The 17,161-nt window shown below is 45.5% G+C and overlaps 1 protein-coding gene across 2 annotated transcripts in view; it reads left to right on the top strand.

The window, feature by feature from the left end:
- Positions 1–6,774, top strand: part of CDRT4 (CMT1A duplicated region transcript 4) — a 33,849-nt gene extending 27,075 nt beyond the window's left edge. For both annotated transcript variants that reach the window (XM_035300101.3, XM_035300100.3), the window contains exons 3-4: positions 2,372–2,446; positions 3,993–6,774. In XM_035300101.3, coding sequence (XP_035155992.1) covers positions 2,416–2,446; positions 3,993–4,417 — 456 coding nt within the window. In that variant the 5' untranslated portion in view covers positions 2,372–2,415 and the 3' untranslated portion in view covers positions 4,418–6,774. The remainder of the gene's footprint in view (positions 1–2,371; positions 2,447–3,992) is intronic.
- Positions 6,775–17,161: the final 10,387 nt, after the last annotated feature.

Genomic DNA, 17,161 nt, shown 5'->3' with positions numbered 1-17,161 from the left:
GTTCCATGGTGTACGTGTGCCACATTTTCTTTCCAGTCTATCATTGATGGGCATTTGAGTTGTTTCCTAGTCTTTGCTATTTTCCAATCTGTGTCTTTTAATTTGAGCACTTGGGCCATTTATAATTAAGGTTAAATTATAAATGAATTTGATCCTGTCATTATAAGGCTTGCTGGTTATTTTGCTCGTGAGCATGATGCAGTTTCTTCATAGTGTCAATGGTCTTTATAATTTGGTATGTTTTTGCAGTGGCTGGTACCAGTTTTTCTTTTCCATGTTTAGTGCTTTTTTCAGGAGCTCTTGTAAGATAGGCCTGATGGTGACAGAATTTCTCAGCATTTGCTTCTCTATAAAGGATTTTATTTTTCCTTTGCTTATGGGGCTTAGTTTGGCTGGGTATGAAATTCCGGTTTGAAAATTCTTTTCTTTAAGAATGTTGAATATTGGCCCCCACTCTCTTCTGGCTTGCAGGGTTTTGCAGAGAGTTAGTCTGATGGGCTTCCCTTCGTGGGTAACCCGACCTTGTGATGAAGAAATGTCTCACAGTGCTAAAATATGGAAGACAAGAAAATAATACTCTCTTCACTAGAGGTAGACAGGCCCAGGTTGGGTGGCTACTTGCATGCCATGCTCTATGGGGACTTGGAATGGGTGACTTTAAATTCTGAGGCCTATGGTAGGTCTTAGAAAGAGAACTAAGATGTTTTACCTTACAATTAAAAAAAATTATGATGTGAAACTCTAGATTAAATGACTATTTGAGCCTTATTTTTCCCTGGCCTCAGAATAATGACATTGTGAATTCTTCTAGAACTGCACTGGTGTGGAAGATGATCACTGATACCCACAGCAGGGACTCCATAAGATCTGGCTCTAAATAGGTTTGACAAAAAAACAGGCTTTTTTTTTTTTTTCTGGAGAGTGAATGAATCTCCAGGTTGCCATCCTTTATTGTAAGGGTTATAACAAAATCCTAAAATATGTGAATAATTTACTTTATAAAAACAGTGGAATTTAAAGTTGCCCTTATCAGTGCCACACTCACTTTCATTGCACAATAGTTCCTTGATTAGGGAAAAAGAGGGAGGACAAACCTGGGAACTGCTTATCTTGGAGGAGTGTTCCATGAAGAAAAGAGCCCTCACGTATGCGGCAGCTGATAAAAAGGCTGAGCACCCACTACTCAGTCTAAACCAGGGCTCCTCAGAGTATGAACCACAGACCAGCAACATCAGCACCATTTAGGAGCTACTTAGAGATGGAAATTCTCAGGTCCTCAGAAAAGACCCACTGAATCAGAACCTCTAAGATGGAACCTGGGTATCTGTGGTGGCAGAAGGTCTCCAAGTGATTCTAGTACTTGCCAAAATTTGAGAAGCCCAGCATTAGATCCATGGTTCTCAAAGAGTGGTCTCCAGATCAAAAGCATCAGCATCATCTAGGAGCTGTTCAAAAGCATCGGAGACTCTTTTCAATGGGCATTTGTAGGTGATAGTGGGAATGCTTGATGGCACTTTTAAGTGCTTAAAGGCCACAGAGATGGCAAAATTGAACATAGAAACATAATGAACTCTTAGATATGTGCATGTGTCTTAGAGCTGGAAAGGAACCAAAGAGGTCTCCTGGACCCATTTCTTGTTTCTAGGTAGTTAATAATGTAATCTTACAGATCTCCAGTATTTTCTTTTTCTTTCCCCATTTTGGTTTAAAACAGTGGTTGCTAAACCAGCAGCTCTGGAGGTGGGCCCAGCAATCTGTGCTTTAACAAGCTCTCCAGGTGGATGCAGCTTCAAGTTTGAGAACCGCTACACCGTGGTTTCCATCAGAATTCCTCCCAGCATGGCTGCATAGAGCATTAAGACTTCCTTGTTTCAGCCTGGGCTTGAAGCCCTGGTAGCTGACTTCTGGCAGCTGCGCATCTCTGCTACATTCTCTCCCTGATTCCAGGCTGAGAGGTGCAGTTTGGAAGTTGAGCTTGTAGTAATGTGACCACACTTGGACTCTGGTAGAGGAGATAGCAAGGTTTTGAAATGAGGACTTTTTTTTCTTCACTTCCCCTCTGTGGACCTGTCTCCACACAGCCCCCAGCCTGCCCAGCACTCTAGGCTTTAAAACTAGGAGACTGGAAAGCAGGACACCCAGAGACTGTCATGACAGTCCACTGCTCTTGAGCAAAGGCATGCCTACAAGACTTGGCAGGGCTCACCTGGCTTGTCTCCAGCTCCACAGAAAATGTGTCCTCTTCTCAGGAGGTGAAGTAGTCTTAGCTTCATGCAAAGACCATAGGACTTGGACCCCCCACGGTAGCTACTAATTGTTCCTCTCAGGCCAGTTTGAGGAGGCTCTGGCTAACAAGTATATTTTCCCATAGGAATCTGGACCTATATTAAGAAATCAGTAAATATTAAAAAGAAGATGGATGCAAGAAGGATGAAGAAAGAAGAAGGTAGGATTGGGACCGTTACCAGTGGAAGCTCCTGTACTGGGACTGGCTATGGTTGGAGGATTCGCAGTGGGAAGAGGCCACACTGGACAGCCACTCTTGTTATGCTGGCAGAGAACACAGCATGTTCAGGAGATGGAAGGGGGTTGCCGTTCATTTTGCTCCAGGCATTTGAAGCATTTGAGTTTGAACTCTGTCAGATTCATGCAAATGTCCTATCCCACAAGATCTTTACATTTGTTTGGAGGAGGCAAGGGTGAATAGTCTGTGCTTAGAGGTGTTTCTGGGAATTTTCTAGTGAGAGGTAATATCACACATGACTTTTGCAGGGAGATGGAAGCCTTCTAAGGCATGTTCTTTACTGATAGATCTATCCTCAGACAAACTCCAGCTCCTGGACACCCACAAGGCAGCCTGGGAGTAACTATACAACCTACATCTTCACTTGATTATCCCTATTTACAGCATTTTTTTTTTTTTACTGCATTCAGTTTGGAGATGGCAAGATGACTCTTTCAACTCCCCTCCCTGCAAAACTCCAATTGAAGAAATATAGAATTAGGGAAAGAATGCATCACATAAGAACACAGGGGAAGGTAGCAATTGCAGGAGAGGGATTGAGTCATTTCTGCTAGGTAGTGATGTTGCTAGTGAAAGATGGAAGGACCAACACGCCCATGATTTTGCATCTGTAAAGGAACAGGCTGCTTAAACTAGTGGGTTGAATTTCTAGCAACACCCACCCCTTTCGGCAAACACCCCAAACTTCCGACCAGCAATCATAGTGAAAAACTTTTTTTTTGAGCCTTGTTAAGCTTGAATTCAAACCCACTACCTGTTGGGTGTGCAAGCTAGTCAGCCTCAGTTTCATCCTCTATTAAATGGGGAGAATACCTACCTTATTAGGTGTAACTAGGATTAAATGAAATAGTTTAGGCTGGGAGACATAGCCAAAAGTTTTAGCTACCATTTACTGATTACTACATGTCAAGTACTGTGCTAAAAACACATAGGTTATCCTTAATCCACAAGAAAGCTCCATGAACTTTGTCTTATTCTAATCACCATTTTACAGATGAGGCACTTGAAGTTTAGCAAGGTTAAGAAACTTCCTCAAGGTTCACAGTTATAAAGAGGGTAGCGTAGGAATTTGGAGCAGCCAAGTGCAAAACCCATGCTTTCAAGCACCAAGCTGTACTGTTCCAAGCCCCTTTACTTTCTTTAGTCTTCAGACTAACCATTTTTATTGATGGAAAAAAATTAGAAGTTCAGGGGTAAAACAATTTGAGGTTATGCAAATATTTAAAGTCAATCAAGTCTGCTTGATTCTGTCTCTTGGTTCTTACCATTCTGTCGTTGTTTAATTGATATACTTTCTAGGATGTCATTCTGTTCCCCCACATTGAATTGGATTTTATTCTCATTGAATACAAGGGGTGCAAAATAGGGAGGATGTCACAATCTGATTCCAATGCCTTCTCATTTTTTGAAGAATTGAGCTATTGTATGTGACTGCCTCTAAAAGGCCTGCATTTCTCTTTGCTGGTAGGACTCACAGAAAACACTGGACTTTTCCTGAAGCTGCTTGAAAAACACGACCCCTGGCCAGCCTCTGTCACCTACACCTCTCAGACAGTGAAAAGACTCATTGAGAAGAGCAAAAATAGAGAACTGGAATGCATGCTTGCCCTCGAGGAAAGCTCCTGGGCATCCAGGAAGAATAAGCCTTCCAGCGTCATTCAGCTGAAAAGGAGAAAGTTGTCCAAGTCTTCTGGCGAAGTTGTGTTCAGGGACATGCTGTCAGAATCCTCGTTATCAATGTGGGGCACTTATTCAATATCGACCATGGCTCCTACCATGATGCCAGAACCCACGAACTTACATACAGATTCCAGAGATGGCCCCACTGAAAACTATAACAAGATCATCTTTGCCCGAAAGCCTGTGATGAGGATGCTCCCTACAGTTTGCTAATGACCAACAAGGAGAAACACACAATGTTTTTAGCCAGGGGTCCCTGCAGCCATCCCTCAAGAATGTACAGCAATTAAGCCCTATTGGCCGTGCATTTCATGGTGTCCTTTAAATCTGAACTTGCTTTTGCTCATGCAGAGCTTGGCCGAGAGAAACCAGATCATAATGTAGGCTGTAGGTGGGTGGGTGTGTGCTCTCCCACACTGCTGTCTGGAGGGGTTGGGCGGTGCTTGACTCCAGTCTCTGCCACAGATGCTCAGCACCAAAATATGGGTGATTTGTCTGGGTTCAGGCAGGAGACAGATATCATGCCAGCTATTTTATTGGAGATAACTTAATACAAATAATGATTAACCAGGTGATGGAAAAGGGCAGGAAGGGAATACAAAGGTATCCATGGAGGTAGCACCACAGGGAGCAGGCATCACACTTGAGGCTCAGTAACAAGGGGAAGATGCCAGACTCATTGAAATGTAGTTGCTTGAAGACAGGATACAGGACTGAATCTCAGACTTCTGAGGTGGGGGAGTGGGGATGCCGCACAACTCCAGCTGGTGTCTCTGAGTTCCGAGGAGAGTCCCTGTGGGGATGGTTCCCTGGCCTTTGAATGGGGGGAGCTCTTTTGTTGGTGTCTCTGAGGGGACCACCATGAGGCTGCTTTTGTGAGTGTTGGGAAAACCAAAAACTGCATTGAAATCTTTCTGGAAGGAGTTGCCACTGCCCTGGTTAAGAAAAAGCGCTCCTAGGGTTAGTAACCTTCCTGGCACAGACAGGAAGCTGATAGAAAGTGAACAGGAAGCAAACAGGAAGTGAACAAGGAGCCACTTCCTACTTCCTCCTTTAGCCTTGCAGATTCCTGCTAGCGTCCCCTGTGGGCAGAGCCTATCAGGGCACAAAGCTGGAATGTGGTTTGTAGAATTCCAGCCCCAGCATCTCCAAACATAGGATGGATTTTGAAGCCAAGAGAAAATTAGCTCTCAGCTGGGTTCTGAGTGATCCCATTCCTGAAGCTGCTTGAAAAACACGACCCCTGGCCAGCCTCTGTCACCTATATCTCTCAGACAGACCCAGGAAACCAGCTTGGTCAGCCTGTCATAACTGGATCCCTCTTGAATGTGAAGACAAAGGTTTTCTGCTTGGAGATGGAGAAAAGTTCAGCATAGCTTGCGCTGGGGCCAACTCAGAGCATGGGTGAACCAATCCTAGCTGTCCTCTGACAAATAACAGCTGGAGTCCTGCCAGGAGCTTTTCCCCCAGGCACTCAGCTCCACAAGGCAAACCTCAGAGAAGTGCAGGGGAAAAGAGCTCTCCATTTCTTAGCAGGCGACACCCTGGTTCCCACTGCCACTTTGCCCTCCAAGGGAAAAACCTCTCAATACCAGGTCCAGGAGCAGCTTCGTTCATGAGAAACCAAGAGACATCCCTGGCACTCCCAGAAATAGACATGGAGCCCTTACTAAGGCCTGAAGTCCATCACCAGCAGCCAGGGCATGGAGTGGAATGCAGATTATTCCTAATGTAACCTCATCTGTCTGTCCAAGCTCAAGAGGCCTGGGGTATCTCAGGTTATGCTAAACATATTTAACTTACATCTCTCAGAGGGACCTGGCTTCCTCTGATGTTCCGCAGCCCACAGCCTCTTTTTGTTTATCTCCTACCCATATGGAATTTTCTGCTTGGCAGGAGAGCTGTTTCAATTAGCCTCCCTGACGTAGTAGGTTCATGAAACATCAGAATATGTATTTTGTGAGTCTGTCTGTGTTGCTCTGTAACTAAGGCTCCATCTGACACATATTGAGCAGCTGTTTTGAGCAGATTCTTTGGCTCCCTGTACAGAGTATGGTATTTACCCATTTGCAAATTCCTCAGTTGGCGTTTAAACAGTTGAAGTTTAACCTCAGCGACATGACAGAGCCTGCTGATCATTTTCATGTTGGCAGGGGCTATTAGGACATCAAATAGTTCCACATTCTGCAGCCTCTCTAGATGTGGCCTGGGAGCACGTCTTAAAGGAGATTAGTCTGTGTGACAGATAAGAGGCTGCAGGAGGTCAGGTGTGGTGGCCCATACCTGTAATCCTAACACTTTGGGAGGCCGAGGTAGGTGGATCACCTGAGGTCAGGAGTTTGAGACCAGTCTGGCCAACATGGTGAAACCCCATCTCTACTAAAATACAAAAAAATTAGCCAAGTGTGGTGGTGGGCGCCTGTAATCCCAGGTACTTGGCAGGCTGAGACAGAACCACTTGAACCTGGGAGGTGGAGGTTGCAGTGAGCCGAGACAGCACCATTATACTCCAGAGCCTGGGCAATAAGATTGAAATTCCATCTCAAAAAAAAAAAAAAAAAAAAGAAAGAGACTATTAAAAAATAACCTTCAAAGAGGTATCTGCATAAACAAAGGCACAATGCAGATGTGGGCAAGCCAGATATTTGGGGGTGGCCCAGGAGCCCTCTAACCTAAACAGAGAGGAGTTGTCGACTTTATCAACAGCAAGTCTAAGAGCCACTTTGGAATGAGACCAGCACAGTATGACTAGTCCCTTAGTCTTTTTTTTGTAATAGAACAGGGAGAACAAGACGGGTACCCTGAGGTAGGGATTTTGATCCTTGGGTCTTAAAGGGGGTCCACAGAGGCAGTGGAGAAGTCTCATGGAGCAGCACCGCTCTCCTGCTGGAATCCCAGCCAGGGACTGACAATGTGTCTGGGAAGAGGAGAATCTAGGAGAAGGAATGCCAGCCCTGCCGCCTTGCTCCATGTGGACAGCGATTGTGAAAAGATTGTTAAAGTGCTCTGCGAGCTGGGTCCAAGCAAATGTACACATCTGGACGACGCGGTTCTTTTCAGCCTCGATTGAGTCACTTGGAGGCTTTTTGAAATCCCCACACTTTTAGAACAAATGGCACATTTTCAGAGACCGCACATTGTCAGTGCCAGATAAGAGTAGAAAGACAGAAACCAGGGGAGGTAGAGCCGGGGAAGGGGAATACACAGGGACCTGAGATTTACTGTGACCTGATGTTGTCAGAGCCTGGGCTGAAGCTAAGGGCTGGGCTTATGTTTGTCAAGTAATCAGGAAAAACTCTGCCTTCCTCTTTCTCTACACATCCCCTTCCCTCTGTCTCTCACCAGGGACCCAAGGCTTCAGCCAGCTACTGTGGTGCTTGGAAATCCCACAACAGTGTCCCAGATCTGTACGGCATGGCTAAGCTGGGCCTGTCCCCAGCATTGAGCATGTATGTGGGAACATGGGAGCGTGCTGGGCAAGGCCAGATGGGGATGAAGGAATATTTCATGTGAGGTGGGGCTTAAAGCCACCCCCATATTCTCTGCCTTGAACCTGACAATGATCTGATTTCTTATGGGGCAGGGCAGAATCCACAGGTACCCACTCTTGGTAGCACACTGTGCAGGGCAGCAGATGGCATGGAAAGGACCTTGGAATTGGTGTCGAGACCCTGTCTTATCTCCCAGGCCCTATGTTCCAGGGCAAATGGAAATTCCAACCCCATCTATGACCTTTCTAGGAAGCTTCTATTGTCGGGGGCCCAGTAAAGCCCATGGTATCAATTCACTTCCTCTCTGGATTAATTGGTCAGCCACCAGAGCATTCTATTATTTTTGGTAGACAAAGGGATGTGAGAAGCCACAGGATTTCAGGCAAGTTAAAAACCTGACCCTTGGGGTTGTTTCTATGTGTCTGCCAACAGGGAGGATTTTTATGGAGAGCAGGATCAGTCCTGGAAGTACTAACTTCTGGGAGGAAGAAAGATGGCCTTCAGTGTGCCAAGCGCTCTGCCCATAGTTTTGCATTTTGGAGCTTGTCTAAGCTCCCCTAGGACTAGGCCCATGCTCTCTAGTTGACTAGATAATTGTGGAAGGAGGAGAGCCCCTTTGAGATTGGAACCTGCACCTGTCAACTCCAAGTGCGGGCTGCTTCCCCTAAATTCAGATCTCCTCTTCATTGGCGTATCCATGACAACCCTGCTGGTGTCCTCAAGTAGGGCAGATGGGCTTGTGCAGTGGCTGCTGACCCAGGTTCAGCCACGACTCCTCTATTGTGAAGCAGCTCCGATGGAGACCCCTCTTCACGGGGTCGATTTGATGTGTGTCCCTGGACCAGCAGCGGTAGGATGGCAATGCTGAAGGTCCCATGAGGCCTGGGCGAGGTCAGCTGTGTTCACCATGATATTTCCAGAGCTCTGCAATGGCCTGGCACAGAGTTGCTCACGTGTTTATTGAGCAAGTGATTTGTGAGAACAAGTCTTAGCACCCAATCTAAAATGCACTGAGAAGAGGTGGTTTCTTTCATCGTGTCCAGAGGCTGGAAAAACCACTTGGCTCTTGTAAAGTCTGAAGCACTGAGTAGGCAGCTCTGCTGTGAAGTTTCCGTCTAGTCCTGAGAGTGTGATGTGAGTGATTTCTTCAGTAGGTTCTTTTCATATTCCTGTCCTTGTGGGATATTGGAGAGAGAGAAGGAGCAGGAGGGACAGTTCAAAAAACTTAACATTTAGTGATTCTATTCTTTTAAATGCCCAATCCATACCTGATGGAATTCCAGGTAGATTTTCTTGTCTTTAGCCTTCATCAGAAGGGACGTAATTTCCCAGACCTAACTTGTTCCTTGTTCCCGTGTTTGCAGCATGCCAGCGGGCACCCAACAAATATGCACTGAGTGCTGCCTGTGCCAGGCTTGGTGCCAAGGGCCAGCCGTGGACACGGGAGACGCAATCAGGCTTACGTTCTGGTAGTGGAGCCTTAGACAAGCGCATTAGAGCGGCGCAGTGGTGATGCCAGTTATGAAGTGCAAGGCTCTGTCGGTGTGTTTGCTTTAGGCTCATGACGTGTTCTCTCAGTCTCATGAAAGAGGGATTACGGAAAGAGGCAGGATTAGTTTCAGGACAGCTGCTCATAAAATGGGGTGAGGTCATGGGGAATTTTTGGCCAAGTTGAATGCAAGTGGCTGGGTAAGTTTGTAAAACTTTGCAAAGCTGTCTTCAGTTTATATTCAGCCCCTACGTCCATGTTTGTTTCTGTAGCGCCATGGAGCGTTCCCTAGTTGAGACAGGCTTTAAGTTAGGGCGTCTCTCTCTGTAGCCCTGTATAGTGACAACACAGAGGAAGTGTCAAACATGCACGCTGTTCATTCCAGGACTCGGATTTGCTGACTGCCTCTCTATCCTAGAGCGCTGAGCTTGGCAGCTACAAAGGAGACCTCAAGGCCCCATCAATGTCCTCTCCAGACCTGGGATGGGTGCCAGGTCAAAGCCTTCAGCATCTGGCTCCTGACCTGTTGGAACCCACCTCACATTCCTAGTTCTCCAGAGCAAAAGGGCCAGCTCTGCCTCTCATATCTTGACTGTGGCAAACAGTCTCTGCTCCCTACTTGCTCTGCCAGGTTTCCCGGGGCCTCTCTGTAGACAGAGGCATGGGGTGCATTTTAACCATGACCTTGTCCTTGTTTTATCTCCTTCCAGCCTCTTTGGTGATAGGCATAGTACTCCTCGCTCTGTCTTTTACTCTTTCTTTTTTTTTTTTTGAGACAGAGTTTTGCTTTTTGTTGCCCAGGCTGGAGTGTAGTGGTTCGATCTCAGCTCACTGCCACCTCCACTTCCTGGGTTCAAGCGATTCTCCTGTCTCAGCCTCCTGAGTAGCTGGAATTACAGGCACCCGCCACTATGCCTGGCTACTTTTTGTATTTTTAGTAGAGACGGGGTTTTACCATGTTGGCAAGGTTGGTCTTGAACTCTTGACCTCAGGTGATCCGCCCGCCTCGGCCTCCCAAAGTGCTGGAATTACAGGCATGAGCCACCATGCCCGACCTGTCTTTTACTCTTTTACCCTTCTTTTCTTCCTTTCCTTTCTTCAATTCCCTTTCTTCCTGTTGCCTCCCTCCCTCCTTTCCCTTATTCTTTACCTATGGAGCTTCATCGATTATTTTTTAAATTGCAAAATCAAATGATGCTGCTTATTGCAAGTAACTCAGGTTTTCTTGACATATAAGTGACAAGTGACCTTGACTGTGTCTGAATATTCAGATTCAGATACTGGGAGTAGGAGCTCCAGCCTGAGGACAAAGGGGAGTTCCTGCATACTTTCTGGGAAGCTCTGAGAAATGCTTGTGTATTCCACAAAACCACTCTAATGGCCACTGGTTCCCCTCACCCCCTGGCCACCCACTTCCTCCCTGAAGTGGCTGCTGCAGGATCCCAGCTGTCCTGCCCCTCCCCACTGTAGCTACTGGGTCCCTTTGCAGCTTCCAAAAGCACAGCTCTGCCAGGTTCACCGGGGTAGCAGAAGCTAAACGGAATACATTACAGTTGCTGCCAGAAGTGGCTACTCTGGGGGGTGGGCCTAAATCACAACCTAAATGTGGTATCTGTTCCTTGGTGAGGGCCGGCTTACCCTTCAACGTGGATCTCAGCGTATCTGCGTAACTCAGAATCCAGGTCCAGTTCTTCCTTAATGCTGGAGATATTGGGGCCTCCTTTACCTTACTTTCCCCTGTCCACAGCCTTTCTTTTTTCTTGATCATAGACAAAACTGCCACTGAGAACAACAACAGCCTCATCCATGAGATGTGGTTTAGTTTTCCTGCCGTGGAAAAGCCAGCCACAGCATCCAGCAGGACATTCTCTGTTGCGGGACTTGGTCAGTCAGGAAATACAGTGCATTTAAAACTTCAGAGTGATTTAGCAGAGCAGGGGGCTTTTGTCTGGTCCTCTTTAGAGTCCTACTGCCAGAATATGGGGAAGTTAAGCCTAATGATCACTTGTAGCTTTCAAACAGAACACACAGCACCTCCATCACCACCATCATCACCCTTAGAACCTCATCACTACCGCCATGACCATCACCACTATACTACTACCACCACCATCACCACCATCACCTCCACCTCTACCTTCAATGACATCACCACCATGACGACCACCATCACCGTGATCGCCACCACCACCTCCATCTTTGCCTGCAACCCCATCACTACCACCATGACCATCGCCACCATCACCTCCACCTCTACCTTTAACATCGTCATCACCATGACGACCACCATTACCACGAGAACCACTGAACAAAATAATGAAAATGCTGCCTTAGGCTGGGTGTGGTGGCTCACACCTGTAATCCCATCACTTTGGGAGGTGGAGATGAGCAGATCACTTGAAATCAGGAGCTCAAGACCAGCCTGGCCAACATGGTGAAACCCTGTCTCTACTAAAATTACAAAAATTAGTCTGGTGTGGTGGTGGGCACCTGTAATCCCAGCTACTTGGGAGGCTGAGGCAGGAGAATCACTTGAACCCTGAGAGGCAGAGGTTGCAGTGAGCAGAGATCGTGCCATTGTACTCCAGTCTAGGAGGCAGAGCGAGACTACATTTCTAAATAAATAAATAAATAAAATAAAAAAGAAAGTGCAGCCTTTATTTCTTTATTTATTTAAAAGTCTTTCTCTAGCAAATGCCTAGTCTCAATAGAAGTCCTATTTCATATCACCTAATAGAACCTTTTACATCTGCGTCAGAGGCAACTGCCTTGGGTTACTTCACTAACTCTGGACACACCCAAAACATAAATCTGCACGAATAAACTCCAAAGTGAGCCCTCGCAGAAGAAAAGCATGATTTGACCAGATGAATGCTGACTTTCTAGAATGCAGAAATCATCAGGGTTCTTAACCTGGCTCCCACAGACTTTCAAGATGTTCACAAATAGAATTCAGGAGTCCATTCATTTGGAGGGGAAAAAATTATAGCTTTGTTTTTATTAAACCTCTCATTGGATATGAGCATTTCCTTCAGTGAAGTTTTACCAATACCTGTGCCTTTGCCAGCATTGGAAATCACAGATATTTTCACATGATGTGGCAGTTGCGGACATCTGGAAATATTGTGTCTGCTCATTGCTTCTTTGAAAGTAAGGTCATCATCGGACTTGCTGCTACCTCTTGTTATCTAATGCATTGATAAAGAAAACCCAAAGTATACTTAGCAAACATCTGTTTTAAAAAACACTTTGATTATTTAGTTTTAACAAAATTGGTTTCTGTTTTATTCTTACGTATTTTATTAAAAAAAATTAAGAACCCCTGACATAAGGTCAGTTCCTCTGACTTTAACACCTTTCAAATCTCGCTTCTGTTGCGCATCTAAAGTAAATGGTGGGAACTTCTCTCCCTTGACAGCTACCCCAAGGAGTAACCGCTGTTCACAGCTTGGCATGTATCCTTTCAAACTCTTCTTTTCATTACAAATACACATATCTATATAATGTACATATACACATACTACACGTAGTTATTTTTAATGAGATCGCATCTCTCCCTGTTAATGTAAAATTGCCTCCATTTTTTGAATTGCAGTGAAATGCCAGAGCTCGTGTATCCATTCCTCCTCCTGAAAGGTATTCAGGTTGGTTCCGCCTTTTGTCCACTACAACCATTACTGCAATGAGCTTCCTGAGGCAGTTCTTCTCCTCGTTTTCTCATGCTCCTTCCTCGAGTGTCTGAGTGGCTTTCTGGGGCCCATTCCTGAGGAAATTGAAGCAGTGGGATGTATGGGCACCTCCTATTTGAACTTCTTTTCCTGTAGATCCTTTAGAAACCTATGTGCATGGTGGTGGGAGAATCCTGGTTTCTAGAATGCACAAACAGGATGATCAGAGATCCTGGTGCTTGAGTGATCTCAAAATATAAATCATGTTTCAAATTATGAAGCAAAGCAGGGGTAATGACTGCCTCACTTTTTTTTTCACATCCTCCAGGTCTCTGCATGTCTTATTACAGGGTTTCTTGTACAGTTGCACATGCTGAGCACTTTACAATTTCAGAATGATGGGAGTGGAGACACAATTTCACACAGACTATAATGAAAACAAAGTTCTTTGTAGTAGTGTAACATGGCAACCCTGGCCTTATAGTAGAAATAATTAAGCAAATGTTCTCTTTTTTAAAAATATTGTTTTAACAAAGATGATATCTTACCAAATACCTTCCTTTTGATTCTCTCATGTAACAATACATCATGGTTAGCCTCAAAGTCAATGGATAGAGCTCTACCTCACTCTTACCAATAGCTGAGTAATGCCCCATAGTAATCAATGCTTCCTCGTTTGATTTGATTAGTTGATTTTGGCAAGTTCAAGTCCCAGATCTTGAAGAAAGTAATTTCTGCCTCCTCACCCTCAGACTTGGCTTGATGTAATAAAGCTTGTCTTAGTTTGTTCTGGCTGCTAGAACAAAATGCCATAGACTGTGTGGCTTATATACAACGTGAAATTTATGTCTCACAGTTCTGGAGTCGGAAGTTCAAGATCAAGGTGCCAGCAGATTTGGTGTCTGGTGAGAGCCTTTCTGGTTCATAGATGGAAACTTCTTGCTGTGTCCTCACATGGCAGAAGGGGCAAAAGAGCTCCGGGGGCCTATTTTATGAAGGCACTAATGTCTTTCATAAGGGCACCACCCTCATGACTTATCACTTCCCAAAGGCCCCACTTAGTACCATGACCTTGGGGATTAGGATTTAGTACATGAATTTTGGGGGTATGCAAATGTGCAGACCCTAGCAATGCCCTCTATTTGTATGGAATGCACTTATTCTCAGTGTGTTCACCTTCTTTACTTGATGCTCCAACCACTGTCAGATCAGGAAGACTTAGGTTAAGAGAACACCCTAAGTTCACACAAGCAGAGAAGCTAGTCTGTCCCTCAGGCCTCTGCTTTTCTCACCAGACAGCATGGCCTCCGCATGTAGGCCTCATCATCATCACCCCTGCCTGTCCCACAATACTTGCTTATGATCATCCTCAGACTGGCAGCTCCCAGATTCTTCCATGAGGTGCTCCAGGACACATGCAAGTGCAAACAGCCATATAATTCTTCCCTGTTAGAACCAAGGTGGGCTGGGGGGTTCCTGACATGGGGCTTCAACTGTCTGCAGCCGGGCAAAGATTCTCTGTTAGTCTGAGTTGGGACAGATCTGAGGATGTGAGGCCTCTTACACATCACCATTACAATAGTAGAGCATTCTGAGTGTACCTGAGCCTTATATTGTCAATCACCTGCTGAAAATGGTCTTAATAAACACACAAATCTACAGTGGCTACCAGGTGAATGGTACCACCTAGAGTTGTACAACTGCATCACCTGTGGCACCACACAGGGTAGCTCTGGAAGGAATCCACCTGCGATGGCCTCCCAAAGTGCTAGGATTACAGGCATGAACCACCGCGCCAGGCCAAAGCAGGGTCTATTTTGGACAGCAGGGTGAGAAGCACTAGGGGTGAAATCATCATACGACTTTTCAAAAAAGCAAAGCACACCCTGCAGCAGACAGCCCACATGCCCTCCATTTCAGCATCTGCCTGTGGCGTCCTGGTCCAGGCACCTGACACGCTTCACCTGGGAGCTTTGTTTGCCCTGATCCCCTGGATGGGAAACGGAGCTAAGTTTCCACAGAGCTTCCCTCATAACAGCAAATACGAGTTGGTGGATAAACAGCCCAGCTTCCTTGTCCTTAAGTTGAGCAAATAACTCTGAGTTGTGCTCCACACAGTCTCCCAGAGTTCCAGCAGGACTGTGCATCAGCTACCTAAATAGTTTTCTGCTCAAGAATGCACCTTGTATTACCCTTTTTCCCTCCTCTGTCTCACTTCTGTGCTCCTCTACCAGTGTCTCATGGGTTCACCTTGTAAATAGACTCCTCTCCTGGGATGTCTTCCAACCCCTATCTCAGGCTCTGCTTTTGGAGACCTCAACCTGAGTCCATCATCACAAGCCCTAGACTATTATCAAGTGATCCAGGAATAAACAGATCCCTTTCCAGGGGAAGTTCTTTATTTTGCATTGCACATAGCATGCTCTTTTAAAAAATGAGAAAGCATTATAAAACAAGAAAACAAGGAAGGAGCTATGCATTCAGGTGGGGGAAGAGGAGAAACAAACCAAACAGCCATGGAATAGAATGCAAAGGAATTCCCCCACACCTCCCACCTGCCCGCCACCATCCATCTGCCCAGAGGCAGCCGCTGCTGCAGGTTGGCGTGCATCTCTTGGGAAGTCTTCTATGCATATTTTAAAAACTTGAAGTCAGATCATGTCATGTGATTCAAAGGGGAAGTCAGAGTATGTCAAATCACTACAAGACCCTCTGTGTTCCTCTCCTGTGGACCTCTTCTCCCATCCTTCCCTTCTCACTTACCCGCCCCAGCTCCCCGGTGCCCTCACTGCAATCTTGGCAGTGCCCTTCCTTTTGGCTGGAACGCTCTTCCCCATCTGAGTGCATAGCATTCTCCCTCGCTTCCAACAAGTCTGGGCTCAGATACCCTCTTTTCCGTGAAGTTTTTTTCAAAGAACCTTTTTTGCAGCTGCATCCTTTCACATACTCCTGTCTTTTCCTCCATATGACTCTGCATCACGCAGCACATCACATAGTCCACTTATTGCTTAATGTCATTCTTCTTCATTAGAAAATAAGCTCTAAAGGGCAGAGGCATTTGTCTGTTTTTTTGTGTGTGTGTCTGTGACAGAGTTCTTCTTTTTTTGCCCAGGTAATCTCAGCTCACTGCAACCTCTCCATCTCAGGTTCAAGAGATTTTCCTGCCTCAGCCTCCCAGGTAGCTGGGATTATAGCATCCACCACCACACCTGGCTAATTGTTTTTGTATTTTTTTAGTAGAGACGGGATTTCACCATGTTGGCCGGGCTGATTTCAAACTCCTGACTTCAGGGGATCCACCTACCTCAGTCTCCCAAAGTTCCGGGATTACAGGCATGAGCCAGCCGGTTTGTCTGTTTTGTTCACTGCCGCATCCCTTGTGCTTAGAATAGTGCCTGACATGCAGCACTTGCTCAGTAAAGCTTGGCTGAAGGAATACACAAGTATGACCCCGCCCCCAAACACATACTCGCGTGCACACACAAACACATTATATAGTACACATATTGTTCTGCCCTCTTACTTTTTCCACTTAGCAGTCTTGGAGGTTATTTCTCTTAGAACATATAAAATCATCTAAGTATACATTTGTGTGAATCTATTTAACCAGTTGCTTCTTGATGAACTTTGAGGTTGTTTCTAGTCTTTAGTCCTTACAAACAATGTTGCAGAGAGAATCCTAGATCTTTGCGAATTCACTCCTCTTGCAGATGGACTCATTCATATGACAGATGCTAAAAACATCACACCCATTTACACTCTCCCCAATAGCTGGTGAGAATGCCTGTTTTCATATGTCTTAGTTAAAAGTTTGTGCATTATCAAACTTTTAAAAAAATTTTACTTTAATTCTGGGATACATGTGCTGAAAGTGCAGGTCTGTTGCATAGGTATACATGTGCCATGGTGGTTTGCTGCACCTATCAACCCGCCATCTAGGTTTTAAGCCCTGCATACATTAGATATTTGTTACAATAGCAGAGACTTGGAACCAACCCAAATGCCCATCAATGATAGACTGGATAAAGAAAATGTGGCACATATACACCATAAAAAACGATGAGTTTATGACCTTTGCAGGGACATGGGTGAAGCTGGAAACCATCAAATACAGAAACAGAAAACCAAACACCACATGTTCTCACTCGTAAGTGGGAGCTGAACAATGAGAACACGTGGACACATGGAGGGTAACATCACACACTGTTGACAAATAGGGTGTAATAAGCTGAAGAGCTTCTGCTCAGCAAAAGAAACTGTCATCAGAGTGAACAAGCTACCTACAAAATGGGAGAAAGTTTTGGCAACC

This window comes from Callithrix jacchus, chromosome 5, assembly GCF_049354715.1.
Source record: "Callithrix jacchus isolate 240 chromosome 5, calJac240_pri, whole genome shotgun sequence".
NCBI classification, from domain to species: domain Eukaryota; kingdom Metazoa; phylum Chordata; class Mammalia; order Primates; family Cebidae; genus Callithrix; species Callithrix jacchus.
Note: the sequence above shows the minus strand (reverse complement) of the source record. Positions and strands in the feature narration are given on the sequence as shown.